Here is a 22,968-nt window from a genome sequence, read left to right as displayed (position 1 = left end):
TCTAGTCATGCCGGCCACATGACCACGGAGACGTCCTCGGACAAGCGCTGGCTCTTCGGCTTTGAAACGGAGATGAGCACCGGCCCCTAGAGTCAGAAACAACTGGCACGCACGTGTGGGGGAACCTTTACTTTTATCTATGGAATGTATAACAAATACATTGCACAGGGAAAGGCCAAATGTTTTGTTTAGCTGAAATAAGTTGTATCAAGTTTATGGTATCTCATTCGCTTAATCTGGTTTTTAGTTTTAAAGTACAGCTGGAATGTATTGACTCTAAATTTTGAAAAGCAGAATACAGAAAAGAGAATAACAGCTGGAAGGGACTTTGGAGGTCTTCTAATCCAATTCCTTGCTTAAGCAGGAGACCCTATACCATTTCAGACAAATGGTTGTCCAATCTTGATAAGATAGAAAAATGTGGGTTAGATAGCATCACCACCAGATGGATTCGTAGCTGGCTGACAGGCCGTACTCAGCATGTGGTCCTCAATGGAACTGCATCTACATGGAAGGAAGTGTGTAGTGGGGTGCCCCAGGACTCTGTTCTGGGCCCAGTGCTCTTCAATATCTTCATTAACAATTTGGATGAGGAGATAGATGGGGAACTCATCAAATTTGTAGACGACACCAAGCTGGCAGGAATAGCCAATACTCCAGAAGATAGGCTTAAAATACAGAAGGATCTGGACAGACTCGAACACTGGGCACTATCTAACAAAATGAAATTCAATGGTGAAAAAAGTAAGGTTCTACATTTAGGCAGGAAAAATCAAATGCACAGGTATAGTATAGGTGGTACCTTGCTCAATAGTAGTAACTGTGAGAGGGATCTCGGAGTCCTAGTAGACAATCACTTCAATATGAGCCAGCAGTGTGCTGCAGCTGCCAAAAAAGCCAACACAGTGCTAGGCTGCATTAACAGAGGGATAGAATCAAGATCAAGTGAAGTACTAATATCACTTTACAATGCTTTGGTAAGGCCACACCTGAAATACTGCATCCAGTTTTGGTCACCACGATGTAAAAAAGATGTCGAGACTCTAGAAAGGGTACAGAGAAGAGCAACAAGGATGATTAGGGGGCTAAAACATATAGGGAACGGTTGCTGGAATTGGGTATGTGTAGTTTAACGAAGAGAAGAGTGAGGGGTGACATGATAGCAGTATTCCAATATCTCAGGGGCTGCCACAAAGAAGAGGGAGTCAAGCTATTCTCCAAAGCACCTGAAAGCAGGACAAGAAGCAACGGATGGAAACTAGTCAAGGAGAGAAGCAACCTAGAACTAAGGAGAAACTTCCTGACAGTTAGAACAATTAACCAGTGGAACAACCTGCCTCCAAAGGTGGTGAATGCTCCAACACTTGAGGTTTTTAAGAAGAGACTGGACAGCCATTTGCCTGAAATGGTATAAGGTTTCCTGCCTGAGCAGGGGGTTGGACTAGATGACCTCCAAGGTCCCTTCCAACAACTTCTTCTTCTTCTTCTTCTTCTTCTTCTTCTTCTTCTTCTTCTTCTTCTTCTTCTTCTTCTTCTTCTTATTATTATTATTATTATTATTATTATTATTATTATTATTATTATTATTATTATTATTATTATTATTATTATTATCTCTTTCTTTTTTCTTTTTGTAATATATTTTACTGATTTTTTTAAAAAAAACATAAATCACTTAATAATTGGTGAACAGTGTGTTGTCTAGGTTACATTTGTAAAACAATCATTAACAATTGATTTCTATAATCCATAATCCACATAATGGTTTTAGTTGATTTCTTCTTTCCCCAAAATATCCTCTTTTGCAAACATTGAGTTAATACAATTCTTATTGTTTTGATAGATAAAAGTTAAATATATATTTTTCCCAATATTCCTAAAATAATAATCACATCAATATAATATTTCTTTTCCATCTAATCATTCTGGTTGCCTTATCATAGATCCTGTTACAGTCCTTATTTTAGTTTGTTTCTCCCACCAAATTTAGATATTCTTACTGGTTAAGATTTTCTCAAAAATTAATTACATTAAAAAATTTAACTCTATTTTTCCATGTGAACCATCTCACATTTTTACATTTCTTAAGGAATAGATAAAACAATGAAAAAAAGAAAAGAGAGCAAGAGTAAAGAAACATAAAAAATAACATACTACTTAAAATATATATCCCTCCTAAGCTAATATATATTTATTTCCTAAATTTCTTATTCTTTTTAACCATAATTAAAAATATGTTTAATCTTTAAACATTCCATTTAATACATCGTCATCTAGTCTTTTAACTCTTATTCAAAACATTTTTTGTATCCATTATAATTTTCTTAAATTATAATTTTCTTAAATTCAATCACATTTAAGTATCTAAAACATTTTTTTTTATTTCAACTTTTTTATATTATATCAAGAAAGAGAACAAAAAAGGGAAAAAAGGATATTATATTTTTAGGGAATTCATCCCTCTTAGAATGACATATATATTTCAAAACTTTTCTATTTCTTTAATCATATTCAAACAAATGTTTCTTTTTTAAGTATTCTCTCTGCTAAGTCCCATCATCTATTTTCTTGGTTTCCACTTTAGTCTTTTTCCTTTGCCCAGTACCTTTCTTAATCAATGTATTTTGCTGAATCAAAAAGTTTTTTCGTATGTTCGTAAATGTTGCTGTAGATATAAAAAGTAAATCAGGTGAAGTGTCTTTGTATGGGTCTTCTGCCTTTCCATGTTTGTCGAAAATCTTTTTCTTTTTCTTTCTCTCCGCTTCTCTTATTATTTCCTTTCTCCCTGATATTCCTGTCATCTCTACAGTCCATTTTATCCGATCTGTTTTCTTGTCCTCAGATTTATTTGTAGTCTTAAGGGATAAGTTGTTTTGTCCAATTCTTGTGAATTTTTTTCCACTAGGATTAAATCATATTTCCTTGTTAAAGTTCCATCTTTAAGTCTCGATTCTCAATTCTATATCCATTTATCTGTTTTATCTGTTCCTTCTCTGTGTTGTTTTCTGGGAATTTTTTTGTTGTAGAGTTAATTTAGAAATAGATTGATTTATATTTTCAAAGTTATTTTGGATTTCTTTGTGGTTTAAAGTCATTGTTGTTTGAATTAGTGGCAGTATACTATACATCTCCTCCTGTGAAATATTTATGTTTTATTGTTATGTTCTTTCTACATGATGATGGCCAAGAATTTGAGTTTTTCTCTTCCTTTCTTTTCTCTGTAAATAGCTTTAGAGTCCCAATTAAATAGATATTTGTAATCCAAATATTTCAAAAAAGATTTTTTTTCTAAAATTTATAATTCTCTCTTTGTATACAGCCCAGATTATTGTCTTTTTTTTGTCAGAGCTGTTCTTTGTTGTTAAAACTTTGAAGGTCACAAACAGATTACGGTAGCTTTTCCCAGGTTTTGCCAAGTCTTATATTAAAGTCATAGCTGTCATAGTCTTCATCCACCACTAGGTGTCAGCAACTATTTGTTTTTCAATTTCCAAAATAAACAATTATCTTTAAAGTGAGAGTCTTAAGCATTCAAACAATTTTAGATTTATCCAGATTTAGGTTTTAAATTTCAGGTTTTATATTTATTTCACTTCCATATATTTTGATCCTCCATAAAAAGATTAATTCGCCGCTTCTGTTAGTATAAGGGTGGGGCAGAAATCCCCTTCCTTCCCTTTTGGAGGTATTTTGCTTCTTGGGGATCTTTCCCAGGAATTTAAATGGAGAATAGAAAAGAGAAGATTGAATTCCTCACCCAGTTTCAAGCACGCTGTTCACAGTTGTGCTGGTTAGTGCTTTTGGACCAGTTGCTACTAGCTTGGGCTGGTCAATGCAATATGGCTAGCCTTTCTCCTGTCAGGTTAGAAGGCTTTCCCCAAGTCGAACAAAACAGCCGCCACCATTACACTGCAGCACCCTTCTTTCTTCATCGTCTCTCCGGGGTGACTTAGACCCATTTAGGGTCCACAGGCAGAGCAAAATTAGCCGTGGGGGTGCGGAGAATCCACAAACCCGTGACCGGTCACTACCGCACAAAACCAGAAGTCCCCCAATCTCTTCTTAAAAATCTCCAGTGATGGAGCATCCACAACTTCTGGAGGCAGGTTGTTCCACTGATTAATTTTTCTCATTGACAGGAAATATCTATTTGGTTCTAGGTTGGATCTTTCCTTAATACGTTTGCTTTGGAGAATAGATTAAACCTCCTCCTCTGTGACCACCCTTCAAATATTGTTGTTGTTGTTGTTAGTTGCGAAGTCGTGTCCGACCCATCGCGACCCTATGGACAATGTTCCTCCAGGCTTTCCTGTCCTCTACCATCTTCTGGAGTTCATCTAAGCTCATGCCTACTGCTTCAGTGACTCCATCCAGCCACCTCATTCTCTGTCGTCCCCTTCTTCTATTGCCCTCAATCTTTCCCAGCATTAGGCTCTTCTCCAGTGAGTCCTTCCTCCTCATTAGGTGGCCAAAGTATTTGAGTTTTAGCTTCAGGATCTGGCCTTCTAAAGAGCAGTCAGGGTTGATCTCCTCTAGGACTGACCGGTTTGATCGCCTTGCAGTCCAAGGGACTCGCAGGAGTCTTCTCCAGCACCAGAGTTCAAAGGCCTCAATTCTTTTGCGCTCAGCCTTTCTTATGGTCCAACTTTCACTGCCATACATTGCAACTGGGAAGACCATAGCCTTGACTATACGCACTTTTGTTGACAGGGTGATGTCTCTGCTTTTTAGTGTGCTGTCTAGATTTGCCATGGCTTTCCTCCCGAGGAGCAAGCGTCTTTTAATTTCTTGACTACAGTCCCCATCTGCAGTGATCTTGGAGCCCAGGAAAATAAAATCTGTCACTACCTCCATTTCTTCCCCATCTATTTGCCAGGAATTGAGAGGGCCGGATGCCATGATCTTGGTTTTCTTAATGTTTAGTTTCAACCCAACTTTTGCACTCTCCTTCTTTACTCGCAACAAGAGACTCTTCAGTTCCTCTTCACTTTCTGCCATTAGAGTGGTATCATCTTCAAATATTGGAAGACTGCTATCATGCCATTTCTAGTCCTTCTCATTTTTAGACTAGTCATACCCAGTTCCTACAACCAGCCTCAAGCTTCTGAATCATCTTTGTTGCTCTACTCTACACTCTTTCTAGAGTCTCACATCTTTTTTGTATCGTGACCAAAACTGGACACAATATTCCAAGTATGATCCTAGCAGTGCAGTATATTGTGGTATTAATAGTTCACGTGATCTGGATTCTATCCCTCTGTTGTTGCAACCTAGAACTGCAATGGCTTTTCTGGAAGCTACAGCAGACTGCTGGCTCATACTTAGGTGGCTAGGACTCCTAGATCCTTTCAAAGTTACTACTGTTGAACCAGGTACCACCTATTCTACATCTGTGCATTTGGTTTTTCTTGCCTAAGTGTAAAATGGTACTTTTCTTGCCAATGAATTACATTTTGTTGGATATGGCCCAGTGTTCTGGATCTTGAGCCTATCTTCTAAAGCAGGGGTGTCAAACTCAATTTCATTGAGGGCCGCATCAGCATTGTGGTTGCCCTTGGGGGGCTGGGGGTGTGTGGCCAGGGTGGGCGTGGCCTACTGGGTGGGCATGGCTGGAGTGTGTATGGCCTACTGGGTGGGCATGGCCAGCTCTACATCGTTCACGACAAGGGTGCCTATGGGGGCCTGGGCAGGAGTGGGACAGATCTGAGGGTCTCTGGCAGAAGGAGATGGGACCGGGGCAAGTGTCAAGGCATGGTCCACTGGCGGAGCCTCACTGTTCCTCTCAGGCCATGCAGGGAGAGGGGGCTGGATGGTGGCATGGAGGTCAAATGCCCAGCCCAGCCCTCAAGGCTGCTGCTGTGCTTGTTCTCCTTAGCCAGGTTGCTCATGATGGGTACAAGAGCAAAGTCAAGAGGGAGGCCCACTCCCTCTCCATGTGAGGAGACCCGGCTTTGTATCCAAAGGTTCCTTAGCAATAGGATGGGAGACCCCCCAGGATATGCCAGGAGGAGGGGGCAAGAGGATGGTAAAAGGGCAGCAGGGAAGGACTAAGGCAGGACTTCCCTCAGACCCTCCCTCTCCTTCCTTCCTTCCTTCCTTCCTTCCTTCCTTCCTTCCTTCCTTCCTTCCTTCCTTCCTTCCTTCCTTCCTCCCTTCCTCCCTTCCTTAGAGTGGTAGGAAAATATTTGAGATGAGGGAGGGAGAAATACAGGCAAGAAACGCAGCTGGGGAAGTGTCATCCTTTGTGAGGAATGAAGAAATGCACCATCGCCTGGAAGTGGCCAGCACATGGCCCTCGCCTACTTCACATATCCGGCTTGTGGGCTCTGCAGGAGGGGATGCCATGAGCAGCATGAGAGTCGATGTTACCTGCACAATGCTGCCGATCCCCCAGCCTGCCTGGCTTCGCAGCCCACATGAAACCACTTTGCGGGCCGGATCTGGCCCCCGGGCCTTGTGTTTGACATGTCTGTTCTAAAGTGTTGTCTATTCCCCCCAGCTTGGTGTCATCTGTAAATTTGATGAGTTCCTCTTTTATCCCCTTATCTAAATTGTTTATGCTGGAGAGTACTGGGCCTAAGACAGAACCCTGGGGTACCCCACTGCTTGCTTCCCTCCATGTAGATGTAGTTCCATCTTTATCTTTAGGGGATTTGATTGACTGTGGTTCTTTTCAGTGTGCTGCCTGGTAATGCTAGTTCTTTTCTCCCACTTCTCTCCCTGAATCTTAAAAAAAAAACGTCATGTACTTTTTCTCCCCAATCTTCAATATGACTGGATAGCAACTGCTAAGATTGGGACATTTTGGCTAAGTGTGATTTAACCAAAAGAAGACATTGTGGGGTTGCTGGATTCATTAGCAAAGAATATGTGATTAAGTGCGCATACAGTTGATTTCCAGCACTCTAAGATGCTTGCAGAATTTTATTGCTGCAAAACGTGTACTGTGTGCTAATTCAAGCACCCATGTGTATATAATGAGAAAAATAACAGGGTAAATAGACAAATAGGCACTTTCTCATAGTGAAGAACAAGTACTTTAGGAATGCAACTTCTCACTTCCTGCATATTCATCCTCATCTGAGTTTGCCATGGCAATGGTGCTCGAACCTCTTTACTGCATTCCTGACAACTATGGGTTATTCAGGAAAACCCTGATCTCTTTGGATGCCTGCCTTATATCTGTTTTGGAGACAAATGGGCTGTTGAGGAAAAGTTTTAACCGGTCAAATGGAGAAAATGTTAATTGAACTTCTGGAAATGATTCTTAAGTACAGTTAAACTCTAACTCATTAATCTTTGGTGGTATGGCCTATGCCTCCATCTTCTGGTTCAATGTGACTATTGCATGAGAACCATGTCAAAAATAATCCCCACTGTGTGTGGGGAAGGGGAGTGGGTATGTTTAAATTGGCTTTCATATTTTGTGCCTGGAAAAAACAATTGAGATGCACTCGCTGTAGAATAAAAACAAGCAACTGTTAACTAGCACCACTGCCTTAGGCATACTGTGAGAAAGTGAAGGACACAAAGAAGAGAAGGCAGAACAAACAATTTGCATCTGTGGTGGAGCAGTTAGATACTTGGCTTTCCTTCTTGGTTTTATCACATTTTATTTTAAGTGAGAGATTCATAATGGGACTAAGACCATTTTAATTTTGTTTTTCTTATATGTGAATGTACTTTTATTATGAATCTTTCAGAAAAAAATATAGGTACATTATAACTGACTATGATAATAGAAATAAGTATAAGATCTTGACATCCTATTTTATATATGGACGGTACTGGGAGGAAAAAAGGAGTCAGTATTGTAGGCTAAATTAAGATGTGCAACTTTCAGCCTTTATTAGTTTGGCTATATTTGTCCACAAATGGCTTTTGGTGGCCATTTGATTTGGTCCTATACTGCAGTGCCCCAAAGTACATTCTACCAATGCTATTTATTTAAGCAATCAAGTTGGGATTGCTTAGGTTAGCATTCATTCCTGGGATTTGTTTGTTTATTTATATTTATTAGATTTTTATTCAACCTTTATTATTTTATAAGTAACTCAAGGCAGCTAACATACCTAACATTCATTTCTTCTCCTCTTTTCCCCACAACAATCCTGTGAGGTGGGTTGGGCTGAGAAAGAGTGACTGGCCCAAAGTCAGCCAGCCAGCTTTCATGCCTAGAACTCACAGTCTCTTGGTTTGTAGGCCAGCATCTTAACCACTGTACTAAACTGGACAGTCTCGTTCTTCTTATATCTATTAAGCAAAACAAACCAGCAATCACAATCCTTTAACAGACTCTAGTTAGGAATTATGATTTTCTTGGGTCCATTGACTCTTTTTGTTTGTTTACTTGCATGAAGGGAGAAACATACATTGGCATAAAGCTTACTATGTCTTGTAGTTTTTAAAAAATAATTGTCATTGGAATTTCATATGCATGGCATGTACAGTTTATTTCCAGGTCTAGCATAAGATGGACTATATTAAAATCTGTGTGCTGTTAGAAAATTATCATTTTTCTTTCCCAGATTTTTACCAGTTACATTGACTTGTTGTATCCAACAGAAGATAGGAATGATCGATTAAGAGATTCCTATTTTTTTACCTGTGATTGCAGGGAATGTTTTACAAAAGAAAAGGTAAACCAGTTTAACCATTTAATTACATGCTTTATTATTTAGATTGGTAGACTTACTCGGATCACAACACTATTCTTATAATTTAAGCATTTTTATAGTACCTGCAGTACTTGGTACCCCCAAAACAGACTTGGGAGCTAAGGAGAGATTGAAACCCAGGCTAAGTTTCCATTTCATATTTTCGGCCTGCTTTCCTTTCTATTTGTAGCTTAACCACAGCACTTATTTCTATTACTATGCAATGACCTTTTCCAAAAGCATTCCATAATTCAGATCAGATAGGTGAAACTGTCAGAAGCCAAAGGTACAAGGGTCATAGATCCCTCACCCCAACCATGTCAGGATTTATGAATTAAACTAGAAGCTGCTGTCTTACTTTCTCAGAAATGTTTGCCTTATAGATGGAACTGTAGCCTTCCAATCAAGTCAGATCTCATTTTGAAATTGAATATTAAAGTTGTATTTAATTTTAATTTGCTTGTCAGTCTTCTGTAATTCTAGGGCCTTGCAGATCTCATCATGATCACAGTAACTAGCCCATGGCTTTGAGTTTGATAGAAATTAGCCAATACATCCAGAAGGAACCAGGTTTTAAGATGCCTTAAGCATTTTGATCAGTTTTAGTTACTGCCAGTTTGCCTGTGGATCTGCTTTTTGTTTCTGGAATAGCCTTTGTAACTCTCTTATAAATCTTCCCTCAGGACAAAGATAAACTGGAAATCCGTAAACTGACTGAGTCTCTGTCTGCGGAGGCTGTGCGAGATATGATCAGATATGCCAGAAATGTGATTGAGGAATTCAGGAGGGCCAAACATTACAAATATATCCTTTGGTGTTATCTTTCTTGTGTCCATTTCTGCAAAGCTGAAATTTCAGTTCAATTTAGCAGTCTCACTTGTTGAGGCATATCCAAAAATGATTTTCCACAAACATGGGTTACAGCTCTCAAATAGTAACTTTTAAGAATTTTATTTGAACTGCATTGTTAAGCCATCCTAATTCATGGTTCCTGGACTAATGTACAAATTAAAAAACAGTTGTCATTCTTTGAATGTTGTAGTATATTTCCCAGCTCAAATTGTATATATATTTTTTTAAAAAATAATGTATACATGCATGCCTTTTGGAACCATAATTTGAACATTTACAGTTGCAAGAAAAAGTATCCTTTTGGGATTACGTGGAGTTTTGCATGAATTGGCCATAAAATGCGCTCAAAACGTCATGTAAGTCACAACAATAGAAAAACACAGTCTGCTTAAAATAATACTACACAAACATTAGCTTTGGCCACCATTTATGGCCAATTCATGCAAAACTCCATGTAATCCCAAAGGGTTCACATACTTTTTCTTGCAACTGTAAGATAATATATGAGGTGTATTATAAATAGGCTTCGTGAAAATGTTCATTAACGTTCATATATGCTAAAAAAGATTTGGTATGGAAACAGGATGGGACAGTCATATGACATAAAACTGAGGTGGTTTGGAAATAGGGTGATGTTTCCATCTGTCCTTATTGAAGACATCCTCCATCACCCTGGAATGAAAACAAATATTTGGTATCATCAAAATCCTATTGTCAATCTACTATCAATGTCACATTGTTTTGTGTAGATTTTAAACAACATGCAAAGATAAGCTGAAACTGTGCAGCACCTCAAAGGCCAAATGTCATAAGAATGAAACCATCATCACCATAATTCCTCTAGTCTAGGCCTTTAGAGAAGATCCTAGCTAATAGGCTACATATTTAAAATTAATATCTCTTTAAATTCTACTCTATAAGAACAAAAAGCAAGAAAGCGTAGAGCATAAATCCTTGTGTTTCAGCTGAGACAGTAATGATGGGCCATAATATTCTTCCGGGTGAGATTCAAGGTACTGATAACGGTATTTAAAGCACTCCATGGCATGGGGCCGGAGTACCTCAGGGAACATCTGCTGCCGGCATCAAGCTCCCTGCGCCCTGTGCGTTCCCACAGAGAGGGCCTCCTCAGGGTGCCACCGATCAGAGAATGTCGATTGGTGGCCCCCAGGGGGAGATCCTTCTCTGTGGGCGCTCCGGAGCTGTGGAATCAGCTACCGGTTGAGCTCCGGATGGCGCCCGATCTTCGCTCCTTTCGTCGCGATCTCAAGACATTTCTGTTTGTACAAGCCGGCCTAGCCTGAGGGGGAGTGTTGGGGTTATTTTATTTTTCGTTTTTTAACTTTTCTGGGGGTTTTTAGTGTTGTATTTATATTGTTTTTAACTAGGGCAATTTGTTTAATCTTTTTTTTTTTTTTAATGTTTGTATTCGCTATTTTATTCTGCCCTGTGAACCGCCCTGAGTCCTCAGGGAGAAGGGCGGTATATAAATGTTATTAAATTAAATTAAATTAAATTAAATATTCAGAAACCTAACCTGGGAAATATAGTTTTTATTTGTTATGTACCTTAACTCTTGGCTTACCCCCAGGTGAACTGCAGGAGATTTGTGAGCTCAGTCTGGACAAGATGGGTTCCATATTTGCAGAGAGTAATGTTTACATGTTGCATATGATGTATCAGGCCATGGGAGTTTGTCTGTACATACAAGACTGGGAGGGTGCTTTGCGCTATGGGCAGAAGATTATTAAGCCATATAGGTACCTGACTTTTCCTCTTGTAATTTGTTTAATATAGTTATAATATTTGTAAAGAAATACATCTAACTAAACACACCATTGGTTTTCATTTTAATGAGTAAAGAAGCACATATCATTTATAAACACTTTGGTGTTCATGTGCTAATATAAAATTACCTAACACAATTACCCAAAACAACATAAGTCTGTTAATGGTGAGACAGACAGTTGTTTTGAGACAACAACTTTTAACTACATTACACTGATATTTGATTAAAGATATATAACAGAAACAAATAAATTTCTCTGGAAGATTAGATGAAAAGTTCTAGAGAAAGCTCTAGTAAGGTGGGAAGAGAACTATGGATGCTGACTATGTAAACAAACCCAGTGTGACTGAAATTTTATAAAGCATCTTATCCCTAGGGGCCATCAAGTGGTAGGCTCTATGATTTTAAAAAACCAAAAACCCTTCTGTCAGATCTCTGGCCTGTTCTATCATTAGAGATCTCACATGAAGTTAAGAACATTCATGGATCTATTTTGATGTTACAAAATATGAAGCAGATTTTGGCCAGAAAACAGAATGCTAGGATAACTATGCGTTTAAGCACCATATAAGTAATCAGTTTGGGAGATTTCCCTATCCTTCATGAGGAGGACAATAACTCACTCATACAGATGTTTTACATGGCAAAATGGTCACAGGTTCATTTGTCAGCTTTTCTAATTACGGCTGGAAACATCGTTGAAGGAACTGAATTGTTGCTATACTCTCTGCCCTGTCTTCATAGAAGGCAGCTTTCTTTGATCCTATGTTCCCAACATTTTTCTCCCCAGTATGCCTGTCCTCTTGCTCCACTCCAGCAATGCTACTGTGACTGGTTAGCCTTCTGTTTTACTCATGGCAATTAGGAATTGACAAAGTTCAGCAGAGTTTTAGGAGAAGAGGAAGGCAGGTTCTTATGGCAGCCTTCTGGCCTACAAGAGGTACTTTGGTAGGCTTCCCGAGGCATTTGGTTTGGAAAAAGATTGCACTGGCTTGGATTTTAAAGAGCCACTGAGGTATGGGCACTTCTGTATGACACAGATAGGCAGTCCGATTGCCTCCAGGTGCTTTGGAATACAGCTATCATAGTCTGCAGCCATCATGAACAAAAGAAAAGGGTTGTGGGAGTCCCTGTCCAAAATCTAGAGGACCAGCTCACTTTCTACGTGGGAAGAACCAGTATTCCTTTGAAATGGCAGATTTTTACAAGACTGGTGGCTTCTTTATACTTAGGTATTTTAGTTTTAAGGCTATAAACAAGATTGTTCTAAAAAGGCTACATTTTACAGTATAGCCTATTGACAGAAAGCATCACCGCCAGCCTTGTAAACCTCAGAATTGTATATATGGGTGCACGAGCCAGGAATCAGTAGGTTCCTTGATAAATTATTATCTTAGAGCATAATTTTTCCTGTAGCTGGGAATACAGCTCTTTCCCTTTGAATCAGATGCCAATGTGAAGTCATAGATCAGCTGGCGGGGAGTGGTGATAGGAAAAGCACAACAGCACACTCTTCCCCTGAGGCCAAAATCAGATTTATCATCCCTGATCCTTGCCTAGCTTTTATGGGCTTGGAGCCTAATTTCCTAAGCTAGTTTAGGCTGGCTAAAAAAACCACTAAGGGTCTGGTGTACTAATACTTTCTCTCTTGGATTGCCTCCTCCCTGAATGGCAATCTAAATGAATGTAAAATATATATATATATATATCTTGATCTGTTGAGCATCAGTTGACCAAAGTTCCTTTCATGAAAATACTGTGAAACATCCACTGTCTCTAAAGCAAATGTTTGTCCTCATGGTCAAGTTAAGTTAAGGCAGGGCTGTGATAGATACCTCTTGGATATCTAAGAAATTCTCTTTTATAAGCAAATGTGTGTTTATATTTTGCAGTAAGCACTATCCTTCTTACTCCCTCAATGTGGCATCCATGTGGCTAAAATTGGGAAGACTTTACATGGGCTTGGAATACAGACCAGCTGGTGTTAAGGCTCTCAAAAAGGTATACTTACTGTCTGCATAATATTGGTGTCAGTTTAATTTGAACCTTCATGTGGTCACATAGAAATGTTTTGCTTAGGAATAGCTGTTTATTCCAAAGGCCTTTGTATTGTAATGTTCTTCATTCTGAATTCCTACTAGCAGTTAGCCTCCTTGATCTTAATGGGATTTACTCCCTTTTACATATATATAGAATCATGCATTCAACTTTGCCTGCCACTGAAAGAGTAAAATAAAAGGTGTCCCTCAATTCAAAATAATTATTTTTAAAACAAATGATTCTAAAGATTGTCCAAGTGTATTTCTCATGGTTGCTCGAAATCTTCAGTTCAGGTAGTAGAAAGAAAGAGCTGAGTTTAATTCATGCATATGGGTTTTCCAATAAGATCCCTCACTGAAAAGTTGTTCTGAGTTTTCATGTTTTTGTGTATAGTCAGGAGCTGTTCAAAAACTGAATGTTCTTGGCTGTGGTCACAGCTGACATATGGCACCAAGCAGATTGCATTTCAGTAGATAGTTTGAATGTTAATGCATATGGTAGTCAAAATATTTTTTTTCTGTGGCTTCACAAAAACCCATGTGTTGGGGGGGTGTATGTGTAAGCAATAGACGTAGAGACACAGATTTTGCTTCCTTTTTCTCATTTTGGGGACTCATTTTGCTTCCGTAGGACAATTGCTAGGGATGCCTTCTCCAGGCAGGAATGATAGAAGCTCCCTAGAGACTAGAGCAAAGATGAAAAGAAAATCTGAAGTTCTTGGTATTCTAGGCTTAATGGGTGCAACTACTACAGAAAGCAGTTTTAATTTGCCCTGTAAACCACCCTGAGTCCTTCGGGAAAAGGGCGGTATATAAATCGAAACAAATAAAATAAATAAATAAAATAAATATAAATTATACATCAGTCTTAATTCAAGAGGGCAGTTCAGCTAAAATACCGTATTTTTCCGTGTATAAGACGCACCCTTCTATAAGACGCTCTGGCATGCAAGTTCCAAGTTACAGCAAACAAAGTCAGCGCTGGGAGCAACCGCCTCCCAGTGCTCTAAATAGACGCATCCTGGCCGGCCCCACCGCCACCTAACCAGCATCCAGCATGATGAGAATGCATAGTCAGTTCACAGCAGCAGCCTTCCAACCCTGGTAAACAAACCGGCATGAGCACCGGTATGACAGCAAGGCAAAGGAAGCAAAGACAGGTTTCAAACTCCCCACCGTTTCTCCACGCCGAACAGCTGAGCTGGTAAATCTGGAAGTTCGGCTGCCCACAATTATTGAGTAGGACGGCCTTGCAGCTGCGTTCCACAGGGTCCCTGGCCAGCATACAGGTACAAGGGAGGGAAAGGCCTGTTGCTGCCATCCATGCTGCTGGTCCCTTCTGCTGCCTCCGGACCCCGCCATCCGACGATCTTGCCCCCTCCCCACAGGGGCTTGACACCTGCACCAGGCGGCATGTGAAGAACCCACACAGGCATGCCTTGGGCTGTGGAGGTTACCATTATTTTTTCATGTATAAGATGCTACACTTGTATAAGACGCTCCTGATTTTTGAACAAGGTGTTTGCTGAAAAAAATAGCGTCTTATACATGGAAAAATATGGTAAGTTGATGATTCATGTAGGATGGAGAATGTTTATTCCCTGATTCTTGGTACTTTGTGTGATTTTACCTAAACTGATTCAAGGCCGATTTTGTTAATTTGCTTTAGAATTAACTTGAAATTTCACCTTCATCAATTTCTTTGTATCTTCTGCCACTAGCTAATTCTGTGATCACTGCATATAAGATAGTGATTTTAAATAGCACATATATTAATTCAGTACCTTGGGAAAGGTGCTTTGTGACAAATTGTCAATTGTATCCTATTCTTGTTGTATCCGAATAATTTGTATTATTAATTATATCTAGTGATGAGGAATCACCTCCAAAATATTTTTTTAAATCTTGTATATCTGATTCTAGTTGGTTATGCTTTTCCAGTTGAAAGTATCTTCAGGAATGCATCTGTAATATAAATGTCATTATTATAATTATTCACATGTATATGCCACCCAACTCTCAGTGACTTGAGGCAGGCTAGCAATCATTAAAAACATTTACAAACAAGGAAATAATAACAACAGCAAAAGAATAAAGATGACAGAAATAACAAACCCAGATGGAAACAAAGAAAAAGAAAAAAGGTTGCTTCAATCACACTTGCCAAAGGCCTGTGCAAGAAGCCACATATTGAGAAAAATGGGGGTGATTTGAATTATCAGGGAGAATCTCATTCCAGAGGGCAAAGCACTGCTATAGAGAAAATGAGTTCTAGGGTCACAATAGATACCATTGTTCAATCAAAGGAAATCCAGAGTGCACCAATCCTGCCAGATTGGTTGATATTACAGGAGACAACTAGGCCCTACGCCATTTAAGGCTTTATAGGTACCAACCAGCACCTTCAATTGCACCTGGAAGCAAACTGGGAACCAGTGCAGGTTGTGAAGCTGAGGCTTTATATGGCCATACCAAGGCAGTCCTATCACCGCCTGCACTGCTGCCTTCTGGACCAGTTGAAGCTTCTAGATGTTGCTCAAGGGCAGCCGTAGATGGTAGTCTATATATATAATGACTTCAGTTTAATCCTATTCACTTTTGATGGGCCTGTTAACTGAACACAACAACTTGAATTATCAAGGTGAATTTTTAATTCCTTTTAGGTATGTTTATTGCCTTGAATTATTTTAAAAAATAAAACAGAAAATGAATAAATGAATAAAAATAAAATAAAGTATTACCTTAAATCTTTGTCTGGTAAAACATTTTAACTGAGTGATTAATTCATTCTAGGAAAAAACACTGAGAAACTTGCCATAATTTATAAGTACAAGTACTTTCCTCCTAATTGTGACACAATTGATTGCAAGAGATTACTTATATGGTTACTTAGGTTACAGAGAGAGTATCAACTACTCTTCTTGAGTATCCAAACTCCATCTTGAAACAGCCCTAGGCAAAAGTCCTCTTCTGTTAAGTTTGGAACAGAAAAGCAGATATAATGTCATTTAACTTTTTGCTTTTCTGTGCCTTTCAAAAGAGCTCAGAGATCTCTTAGGATCAAAAGTACTGTGTATAGAATACGGTTTGATATGTACAATCAAATGGGATGTTTTCAATGGGGTACATTTAAGAGGACAAAAACCAGTCAGAGGTTTCTGACTCTTTGGAATCCCTGATGAGCATATTTCATAAACCAAGGCTGTCTGAATCAATTGTATTTTTCCCCCTTTTGCAGGCAATCGCTATCATGGAGATAGCGCATGGGAAAGATCATCCATACGTTATAGAGATCAAAAAGGAATTAGAGACCCACTGAGTCTTTGAATCTATGTAATCCTTCAACCTTTCTTTAAAAGCCTTGCTATGGAAACTTCAGGAGTGCTTTGAAAATTGACGTGGAATGAAAGCTTTTCTGTAAAATAATTGGAATGACAAACATGTGGTTCATTTGGGCCTTGCCTCTTCCATTCTCTGAGGTCTATGTGAAATATTTTGAGCCTTGATAAATTAATTCTGAATGCCTTTTCCTCCCTAAGAAAATGCCATGGTTTCACACAGCTAACGCCTTTGATTGATCATGTGCAAAAATGACCAGTTCTTTTCTCAGCTGATTTTAATGTATTGTATCTTATGCAAAACAACTAATTAAATTTGGACAACACTGCTTGACCCGATTCGCTTGTTTGTCTCGTTATTATGATTTAGGTTTATAACAAACATCCTAGGTACTATTTTTGTAACTTTTAAATATAATTACGCACCTTGCATCTCAAAAATTAAAGTACAATATTAGGTTTACAATTTGATTGTTGATGTTGCATATATTTTGTCTCTAATTATATTCTTATTATGCTTACCCCAGTTTGTGCTAATAATACATTTAGGGATTGTGAATATTTCATATATTTTCTAAGCATTGTGAATGGCTCTATAACTTAACATGCCTGGTTTCATGTGGAAAAAATGGAGGGTTGTCAATTATATATTCGTCTTCCTTAATAGGTAGATTTTTTCCCCCAATCTGGAAATACTTTTACTGTATTTGTGGTTTTGAAAAAGCATTAACTCATACTCATCTACATGCATTTTAAGAAGCATACATTTGCCAAGTGCCTTCTGCTCATTTGGCCATAAAGATACCAAATAGAATTCAATGCAGCTTGTTTATATATAAGTTAAACCTTAAGAAATATTCTTTTCTACCATGAATAGCAGTATTCAGTGTTTGATACTGCATGGGAAAGCTACACATGATGGAGTTTATTCAGCCTAATTTTGCTTCTTCCAATTAAAGGCAATGCCTTCTCTTAAAACTTCAAATATAAAGCTGATTGGTCAAACCCTAAAAGAGCATTCGGAGTAATTCTGTGGTATATGTTTAATTGGAAACAAACTTGAATGATTCAGACATAGGTTTGTCCTCCAAGCTTGCTGCTTGGCTCCTGAATGTTTCATTACCAACTAGGTAACATCTTCAGCAAAGTTTTTGGGTGAAAGGTCTTGTTTGTTTATATACGAGGTCCTGGGTGGTCCTAGGTGGTCTTGTGACTGGTTAAATCACAAGACTGGTTGAATTACAAGACTGATTCTGGTTTTGTGGCTTCTGACTGATTGCTGTGAGGCACAAAATTCTACTGGTGAGGGGATGGTCAGTTCTGTTGGTTGTTGGTTTGAATGGTCCGCTTCCTTATTGGTTCATAAGTTGCTTCTAACTGTCGTCCTGTCTGCCTGAAATGGAACTGGTTATAATTATTGCAACTGATTCTGTATATTATGTTGGTGCTGTCCTCCTTCTGGGTCTTTGTAGCCCACTGAAGATGTTACTTAGTTTGGGAATGAAACATCCAGGAGCCAAGCAACAAGCTTGGAAGACAAACCTCTGCCTAAATCTACAGCCCAAACTACAAATATTCTGTACAGCTGCAGGATCCAATCTGGACCAAAAAATTTATCTTCCAAGCTTTCAGACTTGTGCTGGAACCTATCTTCAGGGAACTTCTCTCTAGCAGAATGTGTGTTGTTCTGTGTGTGGTATTTATAGTGCCTGTTGTATGCGGCTTTTTAGATGTTAATTGGAGTGTGTTGATGGCTGGTTTTAAGTTGTTGACTGTCATTTCTTTGTGTTTCCCAGCCCTCACCTTCTAAGTACTTGATAGGGTGATAGTAAATAGCATTCCTGTTGACTGATGAGGGACCTGTTTCCTGGGCTTCAGTCACTTCCCTGGCTGTTTTTGTGTTTGCCCGGCCAACAATCTTAGTAGCTGCAAAATTGAATGTGTGTCCTTCATTGCAGTGTGAGGCTACCAGTGAGTTCGGATCTCATCTGTCCTATATAGTCATAGGGGCAATCCATGCAGGGAATTCATTGGAAGTATCTCCCACCTCCAAGAGATCTTTACAATGCATCATTTGTCCTTGTTTGGCAGCCTCTGGGCAGTGTGTGATGCCCACTTGCAAATCTCAGAAGCTGCATTCTATAGCATCTGAAATGTTTTTGATGTATGGCAGGGTGTGCCATGTGGTTGGTCTGGTACCTTGTTTCTTCCTTTCTCTCCCCACTATGTTGCGCAGACTTCTTGTGACAAATGATTGTGGGTACCCATTCTGCTTAAATTGTTCACTTGGGTACCTGTTCTCCAGCTGTTTGGCTTGCTGGGTACTACAGTGGGTTCTCACCCTGCCATATAGTGTTCTGATGAATCTTTTTGTGTGACAGTGGATGGTTGCTGTTGAAATTCAGAATGCGTGGAGTGTTGGTGGCCTTGTGATAAACTGTGTTTTCTAGGTTTCCATCTTTTTGTCTGTTGACATCTAAAAATGGTAATTGCCTAGCTTTTTCTTCCTCCATTGTGAACTATATGTCAGGGAAGATGGAATTCAGTATGGTATGAAAGTCTTTAAGTGCATTTCTCTTTATGATGACAAATGTGTAGCAGCACCAGAATTTAGGTTTGTAGTTCTGAAATGCATGGTGTTCTAGTTCATGCAAGACTGTTTCTGCAATGACTCCTGATATTGGGGAACCCATGGGTGTCCCTTTTATTTGTTTGTACATTCTCTAGTCTCCAAACTTGAATGAATTGTAATTTCCAGACAGATGGGCCATTTCTTCATACTTGATCTTTCTTATAGCACCACTTTAAACAAATGCCGATTGTGGGGTAACGTTATGTTTCAACAACAGACGCAAAGCATTTCTCAAACCTCATTGCAGCAAGTTTCTCTGCTGATTGTCTAGTGTTACACAGTGGCTTGCTTGAGTGACAAAAATTATCATGAGCCCTTAATTGACCCTGACTGACCTTCAGAAGATTAATCAGGGTAAGACCCAGATTATTCTTACATGGGAGATTACCAGGAAGTCCCAAGAATGGAAATCACACTAGGAAGTCTGGGAAAAAATATTTTGGAACACTTTGCATTATCTAAAGGAAAAAATTTCTGTGCTGTTGCTACAAACCTGCATGTCAGTAACAAGAAGTCAAGCCTGACTCAAGGACTTCTGTATCTTTTAAATAATGGATTAGCACTACAGAGGACATATTCGATATTATTTCTACAACATGTACAAAAGTGCCTAAATAATTTGGAACATTTTCCTTTTTAAACAATTGTGATACCGGATGAGTGGAGAGTATTTAGTGCCAATGGTATGCTAGTATTTTCGATGAATCAAAGTTGAAAGCCCTCCTATCTTCCTGAATCTGAAACAAGATAATTCTTGTCACTTTTAATTCTTCTCTTTCTCTCTTGAAAGCTATGCATCTTCCCACTCTACCAGCAGCATCTGCAGATACCTGTATAGTTATTCTATGGTGTCATTTCCATAGTGCCTTCCCCCACTTATTTGGAAAATTCTAACTTACTCCCTCACCATTTTTTAACTCTTAAAATGATTAGAAACAGCCTACTAATTCACCTTTGAATATTGTATATGAATCAATATGCCTTTTCATTTTGTAATTTGTGTATGCTTGTATATATGTTAAAAATAAAGTATCTTCTTGGACTATGCTATTCTTTGAGGTAGTTATTACTTTGCTGAAACTCAATAATTTTTTTAATGTCTTTGTAGGAAGTCAGCGCCCCCCCACCCCCAGAGAATGAAATATTTTCATTAAAATATTAAAAAAGGAGGATAGAATATTTCCTAAAGAACAAATGGAGAAAAATCTTAATAAAGACAGAAACAGCCCTAGTCTTCCTGCCTCAAGTAGAGGCTAATCTTTAGAAATTGAGGTTTTGTAATCCATTCACAAAGATGGGCCACCTATTCCTAAGCAAAACGCCTTCAGGCACAGCCCCCACAGAATACTGGAGTTGATGGGATTAAAAATTTATATTCCCCCACCCAATTCTAAGGACAGGACATGAGCTTAAGACATAAGATTTCCTCACCTCCATTAGCATAGCAAAAGACACAAGGTTCACTACATTGCACACCTCCCTGGAGCCTCTCAATCACAACCCTATAAAGATCCATCCACTCACTCAGCCATTTTGTCAGCTGTCCCAGAACTATATGCTGTTGTTAGTTCTGCTCATCATTAAACCTTTCCTAAGCAGCCAGCCTTCATTTTATTTCTAGCATCTTAGTCTCCATTTTATTTCCAGTATCTTATTCCCAGCTTGGAACTGAACCTGATTTTTCTTTCAACAAATTGTCTTTGTGAATGGATTACACAATCTCCATTTCTAAAGACGGGCTGTTTCTACCTTTGTTAAGATTCTTCTCCATTTCTTCTTTAGGGGAAATATTCTGTATAGGTAGGTAGGTAGGTGGATAGGTATAGAGATAGATAGATAGATAGATAGATAGATAGATAGATAGATAGATAGATAGATAGATAGATAGATAGATAGATATGATATAGATGATTTTTCTTGATGAGCTATCAGTACAGAATTGTGCCATATAGAAGCTACAAAATAGTCACATCCAATGTTTTAAAGTTGATACACTGATTATTAGAAAGTTGGAAAAAGTTTTATTGCATAATACGGCTAAGCATAATCTTTTACAAAACAAAGCTTGAATCAAAATTTTCTTAATATTTACAAAAGGCAGTGTAAGATGTAAAAAACATATTGCAATTATATGTTGAAGAAAAATTATAAAAACCAAAGGAAAGCAGAGAAAGTGCAAAATACTGTCAAAGGTCGATTGCTTTTATACAAAAGAAACCAGTAAGCATAAGCTTATGTACTGATACAAATATAAATGGCATGCATAGGTTTTTTTAAGGCTTTCAATGGTGTTAATTTCTGGAACACAAACCAGGTATATTTGGTATAATTTAAGGACATCGATATAGAGCCTGTTTGTGAATACCCACTTAAGATACTAAGTTGATACTGTAGGTGAGTAGGCTATTAATTATTGTTACTTTGCATCTTCTAGTGTTACTAATGCCTTTTAGAACTGAATAGCAGCGCACACACAAGATTACAGAAAAACAATGTCAGTGATGAACTCATTTCTAGACCCTATGCTGACAATGAAATCTATTGTTGGAATGGAAGTTTACATTCCATTCTAATTGTTTCCAAAAGAAACTATTATAGAATGGCATTCAAGGCAGCTTGCAAAAGTTCTGTGGCAGGCTTATTTAAACAAAAACAAAAAAATCAAGACAAAGACAAGTTATTTGAATTATATGGATAAAGAGAACATGCATTTTTTAAAAAAGGTAACAGTCAAACAATTAACTTTGTAGAGCTATCTTTAGTGCACAGGGCTTTTTTCAATTGCTGCACGATTGCCCAGTGTTCAGCAGCTCTCTGCCATCTTATTACGAAGCAGTGGTCAAGGAGACATGCCACCTATCAGGAATAAAGCTTCTAAGAAGGAGGGCCATGTTATCTTTTAGTAGTTATTTATTTATTTATTATTCATTAATTCGGTTTATATACCACCCTACTCCCGAAGGACTCAGGGCGGTTTACAAGGCAAAATTTAAAAACAATACAATATAAAATTAAAATAAAATAAAATTAAGTCTAGCCCCCAAAAAATTAAAATCACAATTTAAAAACATTAAAACCCCTCAGTCCAGACCAGATAGCTCAAAGAGCCAGGTTTTTAGGTCCCGGAGAAATGAACGAAGGTCAGGGGCAGTCCGGAGTTCTGTTGGCAGTTGATTCCATAGGGCAGGCACGCCCACAGAGAACGCCCTCCCCCTGGGGATTGCCCGTCGGCAATCCTTGACTGGTGGTACCCTGAGGAGGCCCTCCCTGTGGGAGCGCACAGGACGATGGGAAATTGATGCTGGCAGCAGGTGCTCCCTCAGATAATCCGGGCCCATGCCATTTAGGGCTTTATAGGTCATCACCAGCACCTTGAATACTTCTCAACATTTTTTAGAGGTTCTTTTGAAACGGTCTTTTTTTTTTAAAGTCGCTCATACAATTTACACTTTCCCAAATGTGAAATTTATGCCAATTTTTTGCTACGGTGCTCAGAAGGGGGAGGGGGGGAGAAGAATAAAATAAGGGGTTACTGGCAACCCTTGAGCTGTAAGTTGCCCATCTTTGTCCTGTGATGTGAAGCCTAAAGCTGAAACTCAATGTGGTTTATTAACTCTTAAGATGTAAATCCATAAAGTGAATTATGTTTCAAATACTTAAA

General features: G+C 38.6%; 1 protein-coding gene across 1 annotated transcript in view; it reads left to right on the top strand.

Annotated features, from left to right (window-relative positions):
* SMYD2 (SET and MYND domain containing 2) overlaps positions 1-17,014 on the top strand; it is a 45,341-nt gene extending 28,327 nt beyond the window's left edge. The window contains exons 8-12 of the mRNA XM_081312895.1: positions 8,529-8,639; positions 9,341-9,461; positions 11,095-11,269; positions 13,191-13,299; positions 16,576-17,014. Coding sequence (XP_081169021.1) covers positions 8,529-8,639; positions 9,341-9,461; positions 11,095-11,269; positions 13,191-13,299; positions 16,576-16,656 — 597 coding nt within the window. The 3' untranslated portion in view covers positions 16,657-17,014. The remainder of the gene's footprint in view (positions 1-8,528; positions 8,640-9,340; positions 9,462-11,094; positions 11,270-13,190; positions 13,300-16,575) is intronic.
* Positions 17,015-22,968: the final 5,954 nt, after the last annotated feature.

Source organism: Vipera berus (genome assembly GCF_964194415.1).
Source record: "Vipera berus genome assembly, chromosome: 1".
Taxonomy (NCBI): Eukaryota; Metazoa; Chordata; class Lepidosauria; order Squamata; family Viperidae; genus Vipera; species Vipera berus.
The sequence above is the reverse complement of the archived record's forward strand: the minus strand, read 5'-3'. Positions and strand labels throughout refer to the sequence as shown.